The sequence below is a fragment of the Triturus cristatus genome, chromosome 4_2 (assembly GCF_964204655.1).
Source record: "Triturus cristatus chromosome 4_2, aTriCri1.1, whole genome shotgun sequence".
NCBI lineage: Eukaryota > Metazoa > Chordata > Amphibia > Caudata > Salamandridae > Triturus > Triturus cristatus.
In genome coordinates, this window is record NC_140586.1 from 358,916,774 (window position 1) to 358,942,646 (window position 25,873).

The 25,873-nt window shown below is 45.6% G+C and overlaps 1 protein-coding gene across 1 annotated transcript in view; it reads right to left on the reverse strand.

Moving 5' to 3' along the window:
- Nucleotides 1-25,873, reverse strand: part of CEP350 (centrosomal protein 350) — a 1,602,561-nt gene that overhangs the window by 476,644 nt on the left and 1,100,044 nt on the right. Inside the window, exon 24 of the mRNA XM_085601771.1 lies at nucleotides 21,059-21,243. Coding sequence (XP_085457897.1) covers nucleotides 21,059-21,243 — 185 coding nt within the window. The remainder of the gene's footprint in view (nucleotides 1-21,058; nucleotides 21,244-25,873) is intronic.

Genomic DNA, 25,873 nt, shown 5'->3' on the forward strand with positions numbered 1-25,873 from the left:
CTGTTAGATCTTCCGGTGTTAAGGTGCAGCTAGCAAGGCTGATTCTCTTAGAGTGGAATACGATTTCAATACCAGCCACCCGGGGCGACGTTTTGACAGGGTATCTTTGTCTGCAATCCAACTTTGCAGTTTTGTAGATTTATTTACAAATTTCTTAAAGATTTATCCATAGATATTAGAGTTCCAAAGGTCACCCAGATCAAGCGTCATAATGCTGTTTTCTAAAAATGTCTTGTAAGCACAGTTGCCCCTTTGCAAGTTAATTTCAGTCCAAACTAGATTTGCCCGAGTGTTTTCTGCTGCTGTTCGCAAGTTATAACATAGCTTTACAAACAACGCTGGCCTAGCGAGTGTGTTTTGTAAGCAGAAATTCTAGTCGGATTTGCGCCAGAGAAGCCGATTTGGGGAGCCTAAAAATGTGTTTATAGGCTCTTATCAGTGTTTCTAACAAAAGAGCATCATATGCCCAACATAATCTCCATTCCATATGCTAGGGTTGGCAACAGTTTGGCTTTCAGAACTGATCCCATGGGCTTCAGATCGTGACCTCTAATAGATCTGCCCAGTGACGAGAAGCCGTAATTAAGGGCCTTCGCTTTCGCCCTAATCACCTTCTTCTGGGAAACAAAGGAGGAATGTGCTTCTATTTTCACTCCTAGGTATACGTAGAGTTTGACCTCCTCAATTTTGTTTCCGTTAATAACTCATTTTCGATTTGTCTTGATGGGACAATAGCACACCATCACACTTGTTTTTGAAAAATTTATTTCCAGGACGTTTTTTTCAGTGTTGAGCAGCCTTTGGAGTCCTATTCGCTTGTTGTTGAACAACACCAGGTCATCTGCATAAAGGATATGTGACAATTGTTTGCCTCCTACAGACGAAGCATGGGAAATCTGTTCGTCAAGCTCAGTGGAAAGATCTGCATCAAATAAGTTAAAAAGGAAGGGGGCTAGGACACAGCCCTGTTTTACGCCTCAAGTTGTTTGGACCTTCCTTGATACACAAGAACCGTCTCAGATTTTGATTTTGACCTAGGTGTCAGAATATACTAGCCTAATTGCTTGTAGGATGCTTGATGGGATGCCCCATTTCTGAAGCTTAGCCCATAATTTGTCCCGAGGGACACCATCAAAAGCTGCTTTAAAGTCAACAAAGCATAAGTAAAGGGGTGTCCTGGTTGCTTTCGCTCTGTTCCTGATTAGACTCAGGGCCATAAGATTGATTAAAGTACCTTGGCCCCTTTGGAAGCCAGTTTGATTTAGGGGAATTCTTCCATTGCCATGCGCCCAAAACTCCAGATCGTGGAGTATTAACGTTGAAAAATATTTTAACTCAACATCCATCAGTGCTATTAGCCTATAGTTGTTAGATGAACAAGCCAGGACTTTTTTGAAAATGGGATGAAGGATGGAGCCCCTCCAGCTATCGGGAATAACATTTTCCAAAATGAAATTGAACATTGATGCTAGGAAAACAGACCATTTTTGGAAAAGTTGTTTGAATAAATCCTGTGGTAACCCATTTGGACCGGGGGCACAGTCGGCCCGGGACTTTTTGATGACCATCTCTACTTCAGCTACTGTAATTTGCCGCTGTATCACAGTGGTTTTATTAGGGCAGAATGTACTAGTGGGATGAATCAAATCGCTCTTGAAATGTGACTCTAAATAATTTACCCAGTCTGTCTCACTGATATTGGCATTATTTGCAGCTGCAGAGCCTTTCTCATTCCGATTTATTATATACCAAAATCTTTTTGAGACATGCGTTTTAGAGGCATGTTGTAACTGGGCCCATGGTGTTTCCTGTTTTGCTTGTTTTTATTTCCAGATCTCCTTTTTTAGCCGCCGTCTTTTATTACGGAGACGTTGTAGTAGGTAAGGATCTCCTGGATGTCGGCATACTTGCCGAAAGAGCCTGCCTGTTTCCTTTCTCATGTTCCGAATTAGAACAGGCAGAATTATCAATTTGCCATGATCAAGTCGAGTTCCCTTCTAGTGATTCCTCTCACTTTGGGATTTAGTCATATTATTAGCAAAGGTCTCCCAAGTCGCTATTGGATTGAGCTCACATTGGGCTAGGTCCTGTAAGTAAGTAAGTACATTTTTATTGTTTGATCAATTAAAACCTTAACAATATAAACATGTATTAAAAATAGAAGTTAAACATTAAAAAGAGAAAAGTCACTTTAAATTAATAAAAAAATAAGAAAATCGTAGAATGTCATTGTTTAACAAATATTTTACCACATTGTCCCTTTTCTGAGGTCAGTCCTAACAACGAATTTTTGTGAGCCTGAGCAAAAACTTTGAGAACTTTGATCAATTTACAGTTTAGTTGTGTGTCCAAAGGGCTTAAGCATGCAATTATTGCGGCTCTACAGGACCTGATGCCTCTTACTTTAAAAGTTTGTCTAAGAAGAGTGGCTCGAGCATTGTGGAGTTGGTTACATATACAAATTACGTGAATTAAATCTTCTTTGTGGTAACCGCAGAATTGACATGATTTTGGCCTTTTATATACCCAAGTAGGCTGATCCGCTATTGATAGTAATTTTACGAAGCATATACCCATTAATTGCTTTTTCAGGTACATAGAAAATGCCGTGTTCAAATAATGGGCTGGTGCAAGTGTCTAGTAATTTATTGATCACCATCCAGGCATGCGACCTTGTCCTAAAGGTGTTTTTGTCAATTAGTAAGTGAGTTTTTGCTACTTTATTTATTGCTTGTTTGAAGGACTGGTATGGCAGGTTTTTATTCCATAAATCATTTGTACAGGTTATAGACAAGGATTTGTTTAGATATTGATTATAGGGTGATTTTCTGTTATCTTCTAATTCGGTCCAGAGGGCTTTATTGATTGATGATGTGGCCGCAGTCAGTTTCAACCGGTACCAAAGCTTTACAGTGGCATACATTCTCCCTATTGTTTCATTTGTTAGACCAAATTCAAGACGAACCTGTGCATGGAGAGGCTGACCGTTCTACCTGAAAAACTTTTATACGTGGAAATTATTAGTTGGTTTAGAAACTCTGCATCCTTGCCGTGAAAAGCGGCACTAGCATATGTTATCGTAGGGAGAATTTTCGCCACCATCACAGCTAGTAGTGGTTTGTGTGATGGGCCATTCAACTTTTTTGTCAGTTGACTAAAGGCGAATACAAGTGCACTAGTTCTCTGAGTCATATACTTTTTTTGCTCTGTGTGGTTTTGAAGATTGTCTATATAAAATCCAAGATATTTGTAGTTCTTTACTTCCTCTAATTGACTGCCATTAAGCCAGATGATCAGTTTACATCTCTGTCGACTTCCAATCACCATTGTTTTAGTTTTTATTGTGTTTATTTCTAGTTTGTTCTCGGAGATGTAGTCTGACATTTCATTTAGGACTCTTTGAAGGCTGATCTTTGTTAGACTCATTAGCACCACATCGTCGGCATACGAGAGGAGCGTGAGTGCTAGCCTACCAAGTTTCGGTGGATGAGAGTTAGTGCAGTCTAGCCTCTGTGCAAGGTCGGACAAGAACAAATTAAAGAGATGTGGCGCCAATACGCAACCCTGTTTGAGGCCTTTTGTCGTCGTCCGCTTTCTTGATAATCTGGTGCCGTCTCCTATCTTGATTCTTATCCATGTATTCGAGTAGAATAATAGTATTCCCTGTAGTATCCTTTCGGGAATGTTCCAGGTTCGCAGTTTTTTTCCAAAGGAGGTGACGGTCTACACTGTCAAATGCTCTCTTTAAATCTATGAAACAGAGGTAAAGTTGTTGTTTTCTCTGTTTTCATTTGTATGCCATTAAGGATAGGGCTAAGATGTTTGATATTGTCCCTATACCTTGCCTGAAACCTGTCTGATTAACTGGAATAAGATTGAGGTTGTCTGTCCATTCCTTGAGGTCCTCCAAAATGAGTGCGGCGTGATATTTGGCTTCGACGTCCAGGAGGGCGATTAGCCTGTAGTTTGATGGGTTCACTATATTTCCACCTTTACAGATAGGTGTCAGTATCGAGCCTTGCCAATTCGGTGGGATACAATTTAGGAGCTCTATTTCATTGTATAGTTTGAATAAATGCTTGCTCCAAAAAGATGGATCTTTTTAAAAAATGGCTTGTGGGATTCCATTAGGTCCTAGAGCGCCATCTCCTCTGCCTTTCTTTTTTATGCATTTTATTCCGTCAACTAACATGGAGGACTCGCTTATCTTTGCATTTGGAGTGTTGGTGCTATTTTTCCCCGGAGTTTTGGGTTTTGCTTCCCTTGGATTAGGACCTGGGGCCTTTTTTTCTCTTCTATGAAGTTTACTGCCCTCTCCTGCGTTTTTTGTGTTACTAACTCGTTTATGATGGTTTCAGTTGTATTTTTTTCCATCAGGGTGCTCCTTGGGCTTTGCCTCTAACATGTCATGGGTTGCTATTTCTGTAAACTTTGTGGTTAGATTAGAAATCTAGCCCACTCATGTTCTTAAATATTTGATGATAACTCATTCACCGGTTGTTGTAGTTTATTTATGATTTCCCAAATTGTGTTCGAGTTAGTTTTCTTAGCACTACAAAGCAGTTCGGCCCAGAATTGATCGTTGCTTGTTCTTTTTTCTTCACATTGCTGTTTTTTATAAGTTTTCCTCAAATGACGTACCTTGTCCCAGGCTACTTGGTCATGACAAGTTGTTTTTAGCCTCCTAATGGCTTTTTTAAGTTCGCTTTTCAAATCTCTCAACCCTATCGATGGTTTTCGAATAGTATCATTTCTGGTTTTTTGATTTTTGTTCTGTTGTTGTATGATTGTCATTGATGTTGAGAGATCCGAAGTAAATTTTACCCAAGCTTTGATTTTGTTCGAGGCGTCTAGTTCGCTAGCCGTTATCATCATCTTTAAGTTGGTTTGAAGTGTGTCTATCGTTTCGTTTGACCATTTTAAGCGTTTTAGGTCAATTGTATGTATGCTTCCTTCTATTTTCATATTCGCTTGATGTTTGGCGATTTTTAACCTGAAATGTATGTGCTGGTAGGAATGATCACTCCTAGTTGTGTACTCTATAGAGAAGTGAGCGAGATATGGCATCAATGCTACTGAGATAGCTGTATAATCCAGTCTTGATCGTGTCTTTCCTCCATGAAATGTGTGTTTTGGTGGTAAATCGTCCGTTGTTCTACCATTTATCACTCTCAGGCCAAGGAATTCCAGGGCATTAACTCGTCGCCGAACTTCAGGGTCCGACGTTGATCTCCTTAGCTGATATTGCTGTGGGACATTCCAGTATATATTGTCGACTGATAACTTCTCATCTTCATCCGGGGTGTGTATTAGGTTAGAATTAAAGTCCCCTGTCAGTATCATGTCCCATGTGGGGTGTGTACTCCTTATATCTGTAATTGTGGTGATCAACTGGGCATTATGAGCTTTTTTCTTTCGTGCTAGCGGATGTGCGTATGTATTAATCAGCAGGACTGTTTTTGTTCTGCCGATAGTCCCTGAGGTAAGTTTTATCAATTGAATATTTGGATCTGAGGAGATAAATTGCTCAGATTAAATTTTTAATGCTATGGATATGTATACTGCAAGTCCTCCTTTGGGTCGTCCATAAATTTTGGTTTTTATTGCAGGAACTGTGTAGTGTGTGTATTTTGGCAGGAGGAAATCTTCTTGTGCCCATGTCTCCTGCAGTGCTATTATATCACAGTTTTCCCAGTTATTAGGAAGACAGCCATTTTCTGGCCATTTTTTTGCCCCCGCAATGTTCCATGAGGGCAGCCGTATATTTCCTAAATCTTGCTGGTCTCATATTTCTTCCAATGGTCAACGTCCTTTTTCTGAACTTAGTGCTCCTGGCAGCCAACTCCATCTGTCCTGCCATGGGTTAATTTCGGTTATCTGATCATTCAGCTGTTCTCTCCTCAGCAAAGTTGGGAGGTTGCTGCCTATTGCTCTTTTAAGATCTGTATGTTTATACTCGTTATTTTCTTTTTGATTTTGTCCATAGTTCTTGTTGTAATTATGGTCAATGGGCCTGGATAACGTGGTGCTATTGGCCTTGATAGTTTAATTCCCCAAGCTTCAAATTGCAGGTTGGAATTCATGATGAGCTGAGCATCTTCTGTCTGTCATGTGGTTAGAGTTTGCTCTATGTTTTTTTGATTTCCTTTTAATATAAATTCTACAGCCAATAAGTTCGACGAGTTTATGTTGTGAGAAAGTTGCTCTGTATATACTGTTCCCAAATAGGTACAGTGTGTACAGAGTCCACAGTCCCCAGAGGTTTGGCAGAGGTTAACGTTAGATATAACCTTACTATCTAAAGGGGTAGCTTGGCCGAGCAGTAAGGCAGTATCAGAGGTCAGCAAATGGTCTCACACACTCAAGGACTGAACTATAGGCCAATGGTTTATATAAAAAATATATGCTTGTCTTATTTTAGAACCAACAATAGGTATTAAAATATACGCTGTCAGAATGAGAGGCTTTAGTTAAATACTTTTGCAATATGCAATTGACTTTTGTAGACAATAGTTACAGGTTGTTGCAATAGGCAACACAATTTCAAACTCAATAATACATTGAGCTCCATGGGATTTTTTAAGTTATTTGCAATAGATTACTTTCAGGATTACTTTTCTAATTCCAGGACTGGATCCTAGATTCAGTCCTGGGACAGGTCTTGGAAACAAGTGAGTAAATTCATTTCAGTTATGATTTTTAGGCAATATTTTGCTATTTTAAAAGTTGACACTTAGAAGAAATGTAATAGAAAACAGTCAATGATTCCCTATGGGAGAAAATTCAAGTTACAGGTAAAGTATGTTCTCGTTACTTTTGTAATCCAGGGCTGTGCTCCTAGGCTCAGTACTGGGACCTCTATCTAAAACAGGTAAGTAATTACGTTTTCACAGTTGGTACGATTTTTAAAGAATATTTGTAATTTGCAAAAATCGACAGAAGAAATTTCACAGAAAAACAGTCAATGGTTTCCTATGGAAGAAAATTGGGTTACTGGTAAGTACGGTTGTGAGTACTTTTTAGGGTGAGTGCTGGGCACCAAGATCCAGCACTGGGGTCTCTTCGAATAGCAGGTGAGTATTTCCGTTTTCATTACTCAGTTGATTTTAGGTGAATATTTTAAGCTTTAGAAACTCCACACTTAGAAGAAATTTCAGAAGAAACCAGTCAATGTTACCCTATGGAAGAAAATTGGGTTATCGGCTTTTGGGTAAGTACTCGACTGGCAGAGTTAAGGTTCTGGGCACAGACTCAGGGGTATCCCAGGGTCAGGTTGGTACAATTGTTACACCCTCAGCGGCACTGGGGCGGCCGGGTGCAGAGTGAGTTATGCCCAATGTTATCCTATGGAAACAGGGGGGACTTGGTTGGTGGCTGATGACTAGCAGGCCACGCAGCTGTGGGAGCTGGGCTCCTGGTCACTTGCTCAGGGCTAATGGGGAAGTAGGTAGGAGTAGAAGTTACACTGCCAGGGCCACTCGGGCGGCTGGGTGCAGGGTGCTTTTGAGCCTTCGGGCGCTCAATGGATTTCAATGGGAAAGCTCCAGGTTGAACAAAGGCTGCGAGCTCGCTCGGGGACGAAGATGCTTCAGGTGCCACCACCACTTCGAGAGGAATGTTGGGTAGTTGGAGGATAGGTAGGTACCCAGGAGTCGGGCACAGGGGGCCGCAGGGCACCGGGGTGCCTTTTGGTGTCGGGAAATGTTACCCTCTGTTGATCGCGGTTGGGGGGGGTCCCTGGTTCTGAGGCTGCAGGCGTCGTCAGGAGCGTCAAGGTGAGTCCTTGGGTGCCGGATTCGGGGTCACAGTCGCCCGGGGGACGTCCTTGGGGTCTTTGTCCACTCCGGCACAGGCCAGACTTGGTGGGTGCAGAAACTTGTTTTGAGCAGAGCCACTGCTCATGGGAGTCCCAGATGCGCAGAGTCACAAGGTAGCCAGGTCCTCCAGGGTTTGTGAGGTTGCTGGCCACAAGAAGTGCCGGGATTTAACAGGAGCAGGTTTGAGGGTCGACAGGCCGGTAGGGCTGGGGCCAAAGCAGTTGGTGTCTTGCTCTTCTTAGCAGCTGCACAGCGGGTCTTCTTTCTTCTTGCTCTTCTTTGCGTTTTCGGAATGTAACAGGTAGGTAAAGGGCAGGGACCAATGGGTCCCTGCCCTGGGGTGGGTACACCCCCTATCCTGCCACTCTCCTGTGGGAGGGGGGCAGTAGCCTAGTCCTGATTGGGCAAGGCCTCCCATCTTCAAGATGGTGAGCGCCCGGAGATGTGCTTCACCTCGCCTCCCCCACCTGAGAGGTGGGGTTGGCAGGCTGGCACATCCTCTGTCCTTATTTGGGGTTTCTGGCCAGTCTTCCCGCCAGAGTGGGGGTCAGAACCGGTGGGGGCCAGTTTGCTGGGAATAGCAAGTGGCCTGGAGAAACTCATAGAGGTGGCATGCCTTTGAAGCTTCCCCCTGCCCATCCTGGGGGAAGAGACCTAGCACCTCGCTCAGGATGTGCATTGTTGCAGGCCCAGGAGAGCGGGGGCTCTCCACCCAGGGGTCCAGCAACATGTCTGCTGTGTGGCAGCCTAGGCAGCCTCCCAAACCAGACGTGGATTGTAGGTTAGTTTTCAGGGGGCATCTCTAAGATGGCCTCTGTGGTGCTTTGTACATTAAATCCCACACTGGCATCAGTGCGGGTTTAATGTGCTGAGAAGTTTGATACCAAACTTCTAAGTCTTCAGTGTTGCCGTTATGGTGCTGTGGAGTTCGTGTTTAACGAGCTCTCAGCACCATATACTCTTAAATGGCAGCACTGCACTTACAGTGCCCAGGAATGGACCTGGGTACTGTAGGGGCACAGGGCTCATGCTCCTGTGCCCACACCACTGGCATAGGGCACCCAGCTAGATGGGTGACTGATGTATGCAGGGCAGTGTAGGCTGTGGGCATGGCACACAGGGATGTGTGCCATGTCGACTCTTTGTTTTGCCTTGTACCCAGACACTCAGCCTGCAAGGGCAGTGTGGTTGTGTTAGGGTACAGGGCCTCGAAGGGTGGCACAATAACTGCTGCAGCCCTTAGAGGCCTTCCCTGGTCACAAGGCCCTGGGTACCTAGGGTACCATTTACCAGGGGCTGACATGTGGCCAGGGTTTGCCAATTTGGGATTTTAGGTTTTAGGGAAGGAACATAGGCCCTGGGCACCGGATTGGCAGGAGTCCAGGGCACACTCAGTTAAAGTACATTCAGCAATTCAGCAAAAAGTGGGGGTATACCATGCAAGAAAGATGGCACTTTCTCACATATGTGTTTTAAGGCTGGAATATTTGCTGTTAATTTCAATATGTTCCCTCTGTTCAGCGTGTCTTGTGGCCCTTTTGAGTCATATTCTGGTGTCAAGAGTGTTTGCTGTTTCGGGAGTTGATGCCATTCCTCTATTTGTAACATTGGGTCCTCGTTCTCCTTAACGGCTATGATTTGTTTCTTTTTGTCTTTTTGATGGACTCTTAGGTTTACGTATTGGATCGTGTTTCCCATTCTGGTGTTTTGAGCTGGGATTTCTAATGGTGCTATGTTCTCCTGATTGACCTCTTTGTTAAAATCAGTTACCAATTCCTGCCCTGAGTTTCCTTGGTCGTTTTCACATCTATAAACCAATTGTGGTTTTGATTCTATTTTTTCATTCAGACTAGTTTCTCCATCGTCGAGATCATGTGCCGCAGAGTATTCTGTTTTCTTTCCTGCTGAGATGCTATTTCTGTAGTTGAGAGCTTCTTGGTTTAAATTCTCTATTTTTTCCATGTTCCATTTTTGATTCTCGCCCTCCAGCCTCACAGGTTCCTTTTGGTTCATGTCCGTTTTCCGGACTTCTTTGTCTATTTGCGGTCTTATTGTCGGCACTTTTTCGAGCAGGAGTATTATGCTCCGGGTGGTTCCTCTCTGTTTTTTTTAACTGTTAGTCGATCTTCAGGTCTCCATTGTTGGGAACAATCCCTTGCCTACTTTTCTTCTGTGGCTGTGTTCTGCTAATTTCCTTTGTCTGAGTCAGATGTTTATTCCCTGTTTTATTCTTATTAGATATGAGTTTTGTATCGGATCCATGTGTTTTTTCTCCTTTTCTGTTTTTGATCTCCTGGAATCCCCCAAGATCGGTACGTAATACCAGGTTTGTATCAATTCCTCTTCCTGGTAACTGATTGGCCTCTGCAGTTTTGTCTTTATCAGCCTTTTCGAGTCTTCTAAGGCTAATCGAGTCTTCATCTGTACTTGATGTTGGATTAACCTGACCTGTTGCACCCTTATTCGTCCCGGCCGAACAGAAAATTGGGTAAACCTTGGTGGTCTACTGATTTGTTATTGTAGCCATTTTATTCCTTGCTTTCCTGTCTCATTTTTTTTGTTTCCGTGATAGCTTTGGTACTCTGTTTTTTTTTTCAGGTTCATTACTTCAATGCTTTCTGATATCTCGTTTAGAATTTCTGCTTTTCGTTGAACCTGTCTTGTTTGATCTTGCATTTCTTCTGACTTAAGGTCAGTTTTGATTTGTTTGAGCTCCTCTTTTGGTGGAGACTTACAGAGTTGCGTGCTATTAACTATATGTTTTTTTAAACTTCAACTTTATTGTCTCTCGCTTCTAAATTTGATTTATTAAATAGTATTATCTGTTCTAGTAGTGCTGGTAAGAGACTCAGTTTATCAACAATTGGGCTGCAAGCACACTGGACTGAGTATTTGGATTGAACTCTTGATATAAGATTGTTCATATTGCCCAGTTTTGTGTTTATTCCTGCACTTTGTTGTGCTATGATATTCATTAAGTCTATTTGAATGTCCATTTTGTCTGTTTGCATATTAAATGCCTTTATAATGGACTGTAAAGTTTGTAATAATGTTTTGAAGAGCTCCAAAAGGCTGCTTTGATCACTCATTATCTCTCCTTGTTGAGGCTGTGATTTTGTTTCTTGTTTGAGCACTTGATCTTGGTTATATGAGTAACCAATGTCGTTTGTCAGCCTAAAGGTATTATTGTTGTTGTTTTTTTGTGTGGATTTTAGGCCTTGTAAGTCCGGATAGTTTTGTATGTTATCATTAATCATTTCCCCGTCGGGGCGCTTAAATCGATGACAGACATTTGTATAGAGTCTTTTGTAGACGCGGACCTAGGAGCATTCTGACTTGAGTCAATCTGCTCTTCGAGGTCGTCTTGATCATTCTGATGGATTTGAGCTGATATTTTTAGCCTTGTCGTCGTCTCGTTTTTTTCAGACTTAGGAGTGGAGGACATCAAGTTGTCTTGATATATTATAAAGTTCGTGGCGGGGTAGTCAAATTTTTTCCCGCATCCAAACTCTTTTTGGCAAAGCTGTTGTGTGCCTTGTGATGTGTTCTTGTGATCCGTTCTTCCTTCCTTGTTCTCTCTTATGTTATCTGTAGTTTTTGTGCTTTCGCCCGGGAACAGTTCCTTGCTTAGGGGCATTTTCTCCTTTTTTTTTTCTTGTTTGTATTGGCTTCCATAAACACTTCTTCTGGGTCTACTGTTTTTATGCCTAGCTTGTCCATATCCTCATTCGGTTTTTGCGTACTCCATGGGTTGATTGGTTCAATTGTATCTTGTATGGCTTTATTTTGTATGTTTATTTTTTTAGTTGAGACTATGGTAGCTTTCTGAGGTGCTAATGGTGTTATAAGGCCTTGCACCTCTGCTGATGTTGAATAAGGAATATGCTACTTACCAGTATGCATCTGTTCTTGGCATGTAGAGCTGCAGATCTACACACTTTTGCATAGATCGCCATCTGGTGTTGGGCCCGGATGTTTGCAGTTTGTTTTTCCTCTTGGAAAGTCTTTGGAAGTCACGAGGTCGGTGACTCCTCCTTTGGATCGTATTGTGCATGGGCTTCGGCTCCATCCTCAGATTGTTTTTCGCCAGCAGGGAAAGATGGAGCGTGGTAATAACAATGAAGAAACCCATGTGTGTATCTAAATAAGATAAACTGGAACAGATGCAGGTAGCCGGGGAGGCGGGTGGGCGTGTGTAGATCTGCAGCTCTACATGCCAAGAACAGATGCATACTGGTAAGTAGCATATTCCATTCGAGGCATATGAGCTGCAGATTACACACTTTTGCATAGACTATATAGCAGTTCCCAACCTTAGCGGCGACCACCGGTATCTGTTGCAGTGGTTTGAAATAGTGTTTTAAGTACAGCATGGCCCACACTAGCTTGTTCCTTAGTTTGCACATCTACACAATAGTGTTTGGTGAAAGTGTGCGGTGTTGACCATGTAGCTGCTTTGCAGATATCATCTAATGGGATGTTCCCTAGAAATGCCATGGAAGCCCCTATCTTTCGTGTAGAATGGGCTTTAGGGGGAACGGATAGTGTTCGTTTTGCTTTGTGGGAGCAAATCTGGATGCATTTTACAATCCACCTAGCTATCCCTGATTTTGAGATGGGGTTGCCCTTGTGTGGTGGAGAGAAAGAGACAAACAGTTGTTTGGTCTTTCGGAAAGATTGTGTTCTCTCGATGTAGTAGAGTAAGGCTCGTTTGACATCTAGCGTGTGCAGAGCCCTTTCTGCAACGGTCTGAGGTTGCGAGAAAAATACTGGTAGTTCTACAGATTGGTTTAGGTGAAAAGGGGAAATGACTTTAGGTAGGAATTTTGGGTTGGTACGGAGAACAACCTTGTTATGGTGCATTTGAAGAAAAGGTTCTTGTATGGTAAGTGCTTGTATCTCACTGACCCTTCTAAGGGAAGTGATGGCTACAAGGAAAGCTGTTTTCCATGTTAGGAATTGTAGTTCGCATTTATGCAAGGGTTCATCCTTGTGAGAACGATATTTAGGTTCCACACAAGTGAGGGTGGTACTCTGGGGGGAATTATTCTTTTCAAGCCTTCCATGAAGGCTTTAACCTCTTCTATGCCCATAACGAGATAGTCTCGTCATGGAGCGCGGTTGCGCTGTGCCCATGACGAGACTATCTCGTCATGGACCCCGCCCGCTAATACAATGCCCGGCACAGGAGGGGGAAAGGGCGGGGCACTGAAGGGGTTAATGGCAGGTTCTCTGAAGAGTGATAGATGTTACCTGTTTTGTAAGTAAGCTGCAATTGCTGCGAGGTGTAGTCGAATGGACGTATAGGCTAGATTACACCTCTGTAGGTGGAGTAAGTAGCCTATGATGTGTTGGATAGACACGTCCACGAGGATTGATGGTGGTGTTATGGCAATAAACAACAAATCTTTTCCACTTGGCAGTGTAGCACGCTCTAGTGGTAGGGCGTCTAGCTTCTCTGATAACGTTCATACAGTCAGGGGGAAGATTTAGGTACCCAAATTCTAGGATTTCAGGAGCCAGATCGGAAGGTTGAGCTGAGCTGGGTCCGGGTGTCTGATCTCTCCATGGTTCTGGGTTAGGAGGCATGGTGAGGGGTGTAGTTTTTGGTGTGGTACTACAGAGAGTTCCAGCAGCGTGGTGTACCACGGTTGTCTGGCCCACGTTGGAGCTACTAGGATTAGTGTGAGGGAGTGCTGTTGTAGTTTGCGCACCACTAATGGAATGAGTGGGAGAGGCGGAAAAGCGTACGCTAATTTGCCTGACCAGTTCATCCATATCGCATTTCCTTTGGACAATGGGTGTGGGTATCTGGCAAGGAAGCTTGGGCATTTTGTGTTTTCGTGGGTGGCAAAGAGGTCTATCTGTGGATGCCCCCACATTTGAAAGAACGGCTGAAGAACCTGTGGGTGAAGTTCCCACTCGTGGATTTGTTGTGTCTGTCTGCTGAGCAGATCTGCCACGGTGTTGTGGACTCCTGGGACATGTTGAGCTAGTAGAAAGATTTTGTGGGGAATTGCCCATCTCCATATGCTCTGTGCTAATTGAGAGAGCTGTGGAGAGTGTGTGCTGCCTTGTTTTTGTATATAATACATGGCCGTCATGTTGTCTGTGCGAATGAGGACTGCCTTGCCTGAAATCTGTGTTTGAAAAGATTTCAGGGCTAAAAAGATTGCTAATAACTTCAGATGGTTGATATGGAGTAACTTTTGTTGAGGCGTCCATGTGCCCTGCACGGTGAGGTGTAATAGGTGAGCTCCCCAGCCGGAGAGCGATGCGTCCGTTGTTAGTATTATCTGGGGAACCGGGTCCAGGAACGGTCGACCTTTGGAAAGGTTTGTGGTGTTCCACCACTGCAGAGCGCGATTGGTGCGACCGTCTACCAACACCAGATCTGTCAGTTGACCGTGGGCCTAGTTGCATTGGCGCGCTAAGCACTCTTGGAGAGGACGCATCTGGAGTCTTGCGTGGGGCACTATGAAAATGCAAGAGGCCATCATCCCCATTAGTTGCATGAACACTCGTGCTGGAAGGGAGTGTTGAGGTATGAATATTTGTCGCAAAGCCTGAATGCTTGCAATCCTGGCCGGATTATGGTAGGCTTTTGCTTTTGAGGTGTCTATGGTGGCACTGAGGTATTGTTTTATGTGGGATGGTTGTAGCTGGGACTTTTGGTGGTTCACCGTGAAGCCTAGTTGGTGAAGTAGTTGGATTGTGGTGGCGGTGTGGTGTACACACTTTTATCAGCCAATCGTCCAAGTATGGGAAGACGTGAATGTGCTGTCTTCTCAGGTGTGCGGCCACCACCGCTAGGCACTTTGTGAATACCCGTGGTGCTGTTGTGACTCCGAAGGGGAGCACTTTGAATTGGTAGTGTTGTCCGTCCACTACAAATCTGAGGTACTTTCTGTGAGCATGGTGTATTGGAATGTGGAAGTATGCGTCTTTCAAGTCCAGTATGGTGAGAAAGTCGTTCTGGGACAGGAGCAGAAGTACCTGCTGAAGCGTTACCATGTGAAAATGGTCTGAGTGTATGTATGTGTTTAGGGGCCGGAGATCTAGAATAGGTCGTAGAGTCTTGTCCCTTTTTGGTATAAGAAAATATTGGGAGTAGACCCCCAAATTTTGTTGATTGACAGGAACGTGTTCTATTGCCTGTTTTTGTAGGAGGGAGATTACCTCCTGCTTTAGTAATGTTGAATGTTCTTGTGACATTGGGCGTTGCCTGGGTGGAATGTTTGGGGGGGTAGATGTTAGTTCCAGGCAGTGGCCTGACCGAATTATTTGGGTCACTCATTTGTCTGAGGTGATGGTCTCCCAGGCATGAAGGAAATGTTGGAGTCTGCCCCCGACCGGAGTGGAATGGTCTGTGGGGAGCGGGGGGGGGGGTAGTCATTGGGTAGGAGGTGTGGCAGAACGGGCGTTGTTTGTTTTGCCTCTGCCCTTGTTGTTGTTACCCCTGTAGCCGCCTCTATGGTAACCTTTTGTAAAGGTGGTCTGAGTAGGGGATTTGTATGATGTGGACGCTGTGTCTGAGGAGTAGCCTCTGGATGCGCGGCGAAAGGAGCGTCTGGGCGGGTGAGACTGTAAGGCCCCCATGGATTTTGCGGTATCCGTGTCCTTTTTCATCTTTTCTAAGGCCTCATCCACCTTTGGCCCGAATAGATGTTCCTGGTCAAAGGGATGGTTAAGGATGGAGGCTTGTACTTCTGGTTTAAACCCAGATACCCTTAATCAAGCATGGCGACGGAGAAGGACGCTGGTGTTGATGGCCCTGGAAGCTGTGTTTGCTGCATTTAGGGCACAACGTATGGAGGTGTTTGTGATTGTTTTACCCTCTTGAATTAACTCGTTGGCCCTACCTTTATATTTTTCAGGGAGATGGTGCATTATGCTTTCCAATTCGTCATAATGAGCCCTGTCATATCTGGCCAGCAGTGCCTGAGTGTTTGCTATACGCCATATGTTGGCGGCCTGGGATGCTGTGCGTTTGCCTGATGCATCTAGCAGTTTTGACTCCTTGTCAGGTGGTGGTGCATCACCGGACGCTTGTGAATTTGCCCTTTTATGTGCCGTAGATACCACTAAGGAATCTAGTGGCGCTGGTCCTCTGATGTAAGAGGGATCTGAGGGAGCAGGTTTGTATTTCTTTTCAATACCAGGGTTAAGGACCCTGGCTCTAACTGGGTCTTTAAAAACTTCTGCCGCATGTTTTAACACCCCTTTGAGCATGGGCAGTATGGAGGTGGACCTATGTGAAGTATCAAATGTGTCTAGGAGGAAATCTTCCTCCACAGGGTCATTATGCATGTCCACCCCGTGATAATAGGCTGCCATTTGCAGAAGATGGTTGAACCCTAATGAATCTTCTGGTGGAGATGGTCTAGAAGGGTAAATATCGTCTTGTGGGACGTTGGGGATATCTGGTATATTGTAATTCGTCCCATGGATCTGGAGATCCTGTAGGGGTGGGTTCCTGTGGTACATCCCCTGTATCATCATATGGGTCTCCCTGATCATCATCGTCTGGAGACGGGGTAGGGGAACGATGAGGTGGAGAGGGCGGAGGGGGTGGAGGTGGGGAGGGTGGAGGTGGGGAAGGAGGAGGAGGTGGAGGGGGAGGGGAAGGTATTCTGAACGGAGAGGTAGCAGAGTCCTTCCTCTTTGGAGGTGGAGGCGGAGTAGGCTTCTCCAAATGTCTCTTTTTGGTAGAGAGTGTCAAATGTCCAGTTTTTGGATCCTTGGTGAGAGTTTTTTGCAAGGGATCCGGTGTAAATAGCTCTGGTGAGGTAATTTGGTCCGTTGGCGCCGAAGGCGTCGGGGCCGATTACTTTTTAGGTTTTTCCGTGCCGGTTTGATGTTTAGAACCCGGCTTGGGACCCTCCGGTCTCTTGGTCGGCGCCGAGATGGTCTTCGGCTTGGAAGTGTCGGTGGCCTTGTGTGGTTTGGTCGGCACCGAAGATGGCGTCGGTGCCGAAGAGCTGGGTTTCGACCCTGAGGGCTTCGGTGCGGAGCTCAGTATCGAGGTGGAGGCCGGTTTCTTTTTCGGTGCCGAAGTGTGTTTCTCGGCACCGCTGGTAGGCTGGCTCAAGCCCGAGCCGCCGGAAGGCTTACTTGGCTTCTTCACCGGGCCCGAAGGTGGGGTGTGTGAAGCAGTGTCTCTGGTCTTGCCTAGGCTCGGAGGCGAAGGCGTGAGCGAAGCCTTTTTGGGTGTTGGCGCGGGTGTGGGAGGGGGTAGATTGGTACTCACTACCCTCTGCGCCGGAGTGATATCCTCCACATCTGACTCGTCGGCCTCGGAAGCGCTGACGAGGTCCTCTTCAGTGCGATGATTTTCTGGATCGTCGATGTCTTCTCCGAAGATGTCGACTGGAATGGACGTCGAGGAGTGTGCCATGTTCCTTCTGGCTCTTCGGTCCCGAATAGTCTTTTTGGATCGGAAAGACTTACAGGCCGGACAGTCTCGAGCCTCGTGTTCAGGAGAGAGGCAGAGATTGCATACCTCATGAAGATCGGTGTGGGGAAATTTGGACCCACATCGAGGGCACTTTTTAATGGAGTTCTTTCCATGAGCCGGGACCGGAGTCTGGGTAGGCCCGAAGGCCGCCGTCGACGACTGGAAACAAAGGTTTGTGTCGATGAGAAGGCGTGTTGATTGAAGAGATCGTGATCGAAACAATACAGCGATTGGGGTGAGGATTGCACCTGGATCGTCGAACTGGAAGCTGCTCGGAACCGGAGCGCGAAGATTACATCCGAGCCCGATGGCGGAAAAAAACAATCTGAGGATGGAGCCGAAGCCAATGCGCAATACGATCCAAAGGAGGAGTCACCAACCTCGTGACTTCCAAAGACTTTCCAAGAGGAAAAACAAACCGAAACATCCGGGCCCAACACCAGATGGCGATCTATGCAAAAGTGTGTAATCTGCAGCTCATATGCCTCGAACATGACTGATTCGGGATCTTTGAGAAGTGAAAATCTTGCATTCAAAGCGGTCTTCCTTTTATTATAATCCTCTTTTTTTCTGAACATTGTTATTATAGGGGATATTAATGGGCTATTTTCCTTAAAATCCAAACCTTCAGTTTTGGTATTTTGTTTTATGAGCTTTTTTTGTTTACTTTGTTTTCCACTCTTAACCTTCTGGGTTGGAGTCTGCCTGACTCTACCTGATCTTATTTCTTTGTATATTATTATTTTTTTTTGATAATGGCTAAATGCGGTCTTGTGAGGTCCAGTGAGGTTGTGCTGTTTTACGTTTTTTTAGACCAGCCCTCTTCCCCCCTTTTTCACCACTTTTCCTCAGTTTTCAAACTTTTCCTCGCTCGTTTTCCGTGCCCCCCCTCCCCTATGCAGCACTGTTCCTTCTTAGTGAGACCTTCCTGACCCCCCTGGAGGCAGGAGTTGAGCTCATAGTAACAGGGGCGCAGTCACGAGAATCTCCGAAGTCCAAATCCAGACTCCAGAATCCAGGAGACCGACTCCCGGGTCCAGATGCCAAGGAGGCTCCCTCCACTCAAGCACCGCTCAATCCGCCTAAACGCCTTCCAACGAGCGGCTTGGCGCTTCCCCCTCCTTTGCTCACTGCCCTAACTTGCTCCACTGCCGCTCACTCGCCGGCCTTACACAAGCCTCGAACAGCCGGGTCGTTTTCCGGTTCGTTTTCACTTCGCCCCCACCCACCCAACAGTCAGGGGGTGGGGGAGGCAGTCAGGGGGCGGGGAGGCAGGCAGGCGGGCAGGCAGGCAGGCAGCAATGGACGTCAGCCGATAGCCGGTATCTGACAGACTCACCAGCTGTCCAACGGCCCTCCGATCAGGAGAGGCTCCTGCTCTGGCGGCCTCTGAGTGGGGGTGGCAGCGATGTCAGCAGGCAGGCAAGCAGGCTATGAGAAGGGCAAAGGGCCGAGGGTGCGGGAGCGGGTACCGGCTGTTACGTTTGTGGCTGAACCTGGGTGAACTTGGCGGTTGCCGGTTGCCCCCAGATGCCACGGTCATTACCGGCCTCAGGAACCGCTGTGGCCTCTCCTCCTCCTCCTCTCCTATCCTCTCTCCATCAGAGCCTCGTACAGGTCAGTGGTAAAAACAGGCATGGAGACAGAAGCAGGCACTGTAGACTTATGACCCCATCCTGCGCTAATGACTTAATGGAGCCAGGGCTCCACTTCAGGCGTTTCAGATTTTCTAAGTGTGTTTCTCCCAACAAAGCCTCAAGTTTGCCCAGGGATATGTTCAGCTTGATTACCTGAGGACTGTGGACGCTTTCCACATGATAGCATATCATATAATCACAGACCTGATGGTAAAGGGGCATTGAAACGAGAGTATAGTCTATGATTGAGACCGTGTTGCCACAAACCCTTGACCAGCCAGGTGGAATATCAGATGGTTTTCTGCCATTTAATACCAGCAGACACAATAGTTCACAGGCTTTAATGAGTTCCTCACCTGATTTGTCCCTCCGTAAGATTAATGGCATTGCTTGCTCTGGGAGGAGGCACACTGCGTCACTATGTTCTTCCGAAGGAAAATGAAAAAGGTTGAGGTTAAAGTCACCAGAAACAAGCCATTGTGCCTTGTTGTGACTATTTTTTAACTGGGATAGACGAGCTGCTATTCTCCTGTAAGATGTGACTTTCTGCTCTGGATTGATGTACAGATTTACGATGATAATTGGATCTTTATTGTTACTATCCCAACCTTTCAGATTTAGTACCAGCATATTTGGGTCGTCCACATACACTTCCACCGTTTCAAAAATTATATTTTTATTTATATAAATTGCCAGACCCCCTTTTGCCTTCCCATAGGCACTCTTTCTTTCAGCAAATTTTGTGTATTCCTTGTAGCCAATGAGAGGGATAGACGTCTGCGCCCAAATTTCCTGGAACATTAGGATATCAAAGGTTCGCAGGAAACCTGTGAAACCTGGGTCTGAAAGTTTTGTCTGTAAGCCGTTAATGTTCCAAGAGCACACTTCCAGTCCGCTCGGAATTATTTTTGGTGGACTTCCCTCACATCAGTCTTGGCCACTCCTGGCTAGAGACAACGCCTGCGGTAACCAACTCCAAGAGGATTGTTGCTCATTAGTTGTAACCCATCTTTGTAGCCAAATGGAGAATAGGATTTAATAGTCCTTGCTCCGGGAAGTGCATGGGCTTTTCACTTGTAGAGATGCAAGAAGGGTTTAACGTTGATTTCCACTGAAGGTACTGTAGTTCTTTTGCTACAATACCTTCTTGGAAACAATGGGTTTTTGTACTCTTTCTTTTTATTGGCTAAACAAAAAGCACATGCTTTAAGCATTAAACATGTGTGGCAGATAGTTTTTGTTGGATGAGCTCTGTGCATCTGACAAGTTCCTCAGTCTTTTGATACTCAGTAACATTTTCAAAATCCAAAGCGATTTCCACAACAGAACCACTAGTTGATTTTACCGGTCTCTGCTGCACAAGGCTCTGCTAAAAATGTTAACATGCCAGATCTGCTGTGTATTTCCCTGTGGATGGAGGGGGCATGATGTTGAAACAAGGTCTCACATCAAGAGGACTAATTTTCTGCCCCATCATAGAGGTTCTTGTGGACTAACGTGTTATATATGAACTTCGGGCACAGAGGAGGCAATATTCAGGGAACATCACAAATGACTGGATCTTAGGCCATTTTTTGCAAGTAGGCATCAGAAGCTAAAACCAGCTACTGTGAGCTAAATGGAAAAAACATAACTATATATGATGCTTAGTGACAGAAGGGCAGAACTTAGAGCTAACTGTTCGAGGGATGTTGGCACTTTGAGGTGAGAACCATTTTTAAGTAACATTAGTTTGATATAAGTTTGTTTGTGGTTGGGACTGTTGATGGCAGGGTAATTAAGGATTTCACCAGAGTGAAGTCAATCTATTGTCTAAGCTGGTGAGACACATCGTTCTTTATTTGGTACCTCACTGCAAAAATACATAAGGAGCACCTAAGCATGACTGAATGGAAACTATACTCATCTGTGATCAATGGCAAAAACCATGATATACGCATCACAAAATTTCTATTACTGACTGAGAAAGTTCTTTACTCTTAAAATAAATGAACTAGGAGTAATATGAACTATAAAACAGTAGAATCATAAGTAAATTGATTTGCCTTTACTATAACATTGTGGATCTGCAGATGGATGGCCAGAATCTGGTTCTTTATTTCAGCACACTAACTCCATGGACAAGTTCTGCCAATCTGCTCTCCTACCTCTTCTGATGTTCCAGCCATGCAAGCTCAGCTTTGGTTTTTTCCTTCAGTGCTCTCTGTCGTAGACGTAGCAGTGAAGATTGATGAGCTGCCCGCATTTCTTCCTCCTTCATGTACTGACGAACCATCTCCATTGTGAATTTGGAGAAATTGTCCTGTCCCTCTGAGAAAGGCAGGGACAAATCCTAGCAGGAAAAAAGATAAAATTGGATTGTCAACGGGCTGTCACCTGGCAACTTTTTACTCCCATAGGTAGAGGTCATAGTCAGAAATGATTGTTGCGAGAGAGAAGTGCTGCTAAATTTGCTGCATAGGCGTTCTCAGGGAAATATGAAGCTACGAAAGAAGTTCAGGAAGAGCTTTTTGGAATAAAACAAATCGATCTCTTTGGAGGCACCATCAGGGTAACTCTACATTGCTATGGATAAAGACATGGGACATGACGGACCAGATAGTGATGTCCATGTTTGCTAAGGGAGGGAGCCGGTATGGTGGGAGCCGCCTCAAGCTAGATAGTCATTCCCTCAAAGACAACTCTTAAAGTAAGAAGTACATGGAGTAACCTGGGGAACTCCCAGTTAGAGAGGATGTTGGGATGGAGGGGGAAGGCAGCTGGGTGGGGTGTGAGTGGGAAGAACAGAATCACACTACACAAACATCATCCCCCAGCTAGATAAGGAGCAGGTCTGCTCCGGCCCTGTACCACCGAGCAATATTTCATCAATGGCATACAATGAAAGTATTCCCAAAGCTTACCACCACACTGGAGCCAGAATGGACGTCCTTCCCTGGGGTTTCATGCCAGAATCACAGCGCAAGCAGATGTTAGGAAACATAAGATATCTCACAAAGATACACCAAGTTTTAAACAATCTATCAGCTACTAAGAAAGTCAAATGTTTACACCCAGGGCTACAATCCAATCAGGAACTGTGAATAAATGGAAAAAAATCCAGACACTAGATAAAAGCAGTGACACTTAAAACACTGCCATCCAATGAAATACATTTCTCTCATGTGGCCTCGGGGTCCATGGCAGCACAAAGCTTTGTAAAAACTATAAGTACAATTTTTCCAAAACACTCACAGACGAGTTTCACCATCTTAGGAGTAAGGAATCTACATCACAGCATGCAGTGTTTTTACCCCACCATGTCACTGCAGAAACGCTACTCCAGGTTATGGGTGCACGTTAGTGGGAGAACTGGACAATAGGACTGGTTTCTTCTGAAGCAGTGGACAACAACACTGCAGTTCATGTGGAAACTGGAGGACGGTCTCAGGAGTTAGTGGGCTCTAACTGAGCCAATTTTATGTCTGGTGTATGTGGGTCACCTTACTACTGGACCCAAACAAAGCACCAAATATACCTCTTTAGCAGGGTAAGAAGGAAAAGTAGTAGAAGCCTTACTCAAGATGGTGGTTTGGGAGTCGTGGCAATACCTGCACGCCTCTGACTTGTTCAGCTCAAAATATTCCATAGGGTGTATGTGACTGGTCCCCAACTGGTGCGGATGGGGAGAATGGATGAGGGGAACTATAGACGTGGATGTGGCCAAACAGGTACATTTATGCACATAATTTGGGACTGTGATAGTATTCAATCTTACTGGCGTAGAGTACATGATGTTATTAACACTGTCCTGTCTACACAACTCAGCCTGAACGCTCGTAGATGTCTATTGAATAGTTGGGAGCCAAATGATTTAAATGATTGCTTGCTACAGTGGGCCACTCCGGGACTTATGCTTGGCAAGAGAAACATTGCTCAGAGGTGGGGAGCGTCTCAGCCACCGGAGGTGGGCGACTGGGAGAAAGACTTAGACTGGTCTATGTTCAGAGAGAAGACTGTATATGTGGTCCGTGGTTGCCCTAAGAAGTGGGCTCGTGTGTGGGCCATGTGGATTTCATATCATGGAGAAATATGTCAGCCACCTCTCTACCCCATTGGCGATGACACCCCCTCGCCCTAGACCTTCCGAATGACATTTTTGTACTACTTGATGTAACCTATGTAGGAGAGTAGGGTCTGCTTTCTATGTTCACCCCCACTTTTTGCTTTACTGGTTTTCGACTTAGATGTGGCTGTGGGCCTGCTAATCAGACCCACAGCCCTGCTGTTCTCTCTCTAAATTAATACTATGTACTTTAGGTGCATAACCCATTTGGATAGGATCACCTTATTGATCACCTTATTGGCCCCTGTACAGTGTACTTTAGGTACCCAGGGCATAGGTGTAGCCTAGGCCTACCAGGGGCTGCAGAATGTATTATGCCAACCCTGGCCTGGCCTTCCATTATGACACAACTGGCTGATCACTCAGCTGGGGCAAGGTCGTGTAATCACTCCTTGCTTAGGTGTAGTATTCCTATACCTACCTTATATATAGACACATGTGTACCTATCAGCCACTCCTATGGCAGGCCTTAACAATCCTGGAGGCAGAGTGCTTGGTAACATGTGAGATGGTGCTCTAGCATGAGCTGAGCCTGTCTGCAGCTTTCGGAACCATGTCCTTATAGCTGTTCTATGATATAGCCTACCATATACTCTTAAAGTGCCTTATAATCTTAAACGGTTATGGTAACTATGGTTTGGCTTTATCAAAACATGTTGTGTAAGGTGTCTAACACTTTGGAATAATACCCCCATCCCATTTCCGGTGATGAGGATATTATCCCTCCCTTCTAGAGGGAGAAGACATGTTGAAACCTACTTACCCGGTTAAAGTTAACCAGAGCCCCAGCATCACAAAATGGATGCTGCTGCCACGACACGAGTCGGACCTCCTGCTGCTGGGAGTGATCCCGGCAAGGGAGGCTTGGACAATAGGTTTCCTGCCTTGGGAGGTGCGAGCACCACCCCAGACAGGCCTTTAGTGTATTGGGGCAGGGAGGGATGAAAGAAACGAGACACTGCCTGGGGCACACAAGGTGTCCCATGCATAGTCCAGTTCAAACCGGTGCTGGGGCAATCCAGCCCCAGTCCTGGCGCGAAACTGGACAAAGGGAAGGGGGTGTAACCACGCCCCTCCCAGGTCCCACCCATAAGGCGTGACCTAGCAGGCAACCCAGCCCCCCAGATTAGTATAAGAGTGGTAGCTGGGCCCCAGGAGATTAGATTATCCTGAACCTGCAACTTGAACAGAAACTCTGGACCTTCGACATTCGACGAAAGAAGAAGACTGAAGAATCTCCCTTGTGGCCAAGGAGTGGCTACCCTGTGCAAACAGGCACCATCAAGAGACTACCCTTTGCTTTGCTGAAGTTCTACGAGGGACCGACTGCAGAGCCTGACCAGAGCCTTGACTTCCAGACTTCTCCGACCCTGATCCACATCCACAGCCGAGCTGAGATCCGTGGAGGCGACGAGAGACGTGGGACCGGCTACCTGGGAAAATTGGCTACTAGCTTCCAGCGCAGCTTCTGAGGCACCCTCGAAGTTGTGCACCGGGGATTGAGAAGCCCCAACCCCAAGCACAATCTGCACCGAAGATCAGCCCCCCACACTCCACAAATCCTGCGTGGGGCCCTTCTGCATTTTCCTGCTTGCCGCGTCTGTCCGGTTGCTTGCCTGTTGGCTAGCGGCCTTTGCGACGACACACCTTTGAATCTTCACTGCTGGTTTGGCTCCTCCAGACTGGCTCCTGCTCCTCTGCCAAAGAGAAGCACCCCAGACCTTCCTGGTCTGCACCAGAAGCAAGTCCTCCATTCTTCGTGGGTTCCGCTTGCCAAGGCTTGGTGAGTCCTAGTTCGACTTTGACGCCACCGACAGCAAGAGCCTTCGTGGGACAGCTCGCCTCCTGGTCCTGGTCGTCCTCGACGTCTCCTTGTACCCGTGGCTGCTGCGACAAGCATCACCTCTTCACCTGCAATCTTCACGACATCGCCTGGTTCCACGTGGTCACTGGCTAGTGACCCAGACTCTGTCCCTTCTGCTTGCAGGTATCCTTCCTTCTTGATCCCGGCCTTGGGATCCACCGGACACTCTTCACTGACTGCCTGTCAGCAACTTTCCTTCAGGCATCCATAGAAGTCCACGACGAAACCTGACGCAAGTTCACACCTATGCACCCGCAGCCCGTGGGCTAGGTAATTTGGGTACTCCGGTGCTCACAAGGGTATTGACTATCCTAGGGTCTAGTTTCCGAGTCTCGACTTTCTAGCTATACGAGAAGTGTCCTAAAACTGCTTATTTCAGAACTGTACTATTTCTATCGATTAAACGCATTAGGCGTGAGTGTTTCCACTCTGCACCTGAATCCCGTGGGCCTCCCACTTCCTAACCTTGGGGAGTGTAGTGTAGCCCCAGCGATTCCCTAGGCCTAGGCTATTTCCGTGACAGTGGTCCTTATACCACTTCTTTAGTATATGGTTTGCGTGGCCCCTAGGGCCTAACTGTATTACTTACCTGTGTGACTTAATGTATGCTTGAATAAGACTGTGTTGTACTTACCTCGAATCTCATAAAGAGTGCTGAGGGTTTGACTAGAATAAATACACTTTATTTTATATATATATCTGTTGTGGTGTCCTTTCATTTGGTATTCAAGGGATTATATATGGTATCACAGCTGGCTTCACATGCCATTCTGAGTTTAGCCTAAGACTGCTCTTGTCCATGCTACCACTAGGATAGCTGGTCTATAAGGTTGACTTTACAACCAATCACCATAAGGGTTGTTTGGACTGATATAAGGTGTACACTAGAACTAGTGACATCATACATCAGGCCAACTTCTCACAACCTATTGTCAACTTGTGATCCCTTTCTTACTCCTCTGTAATGTGATTGATGAACAAGTTACTTACCTT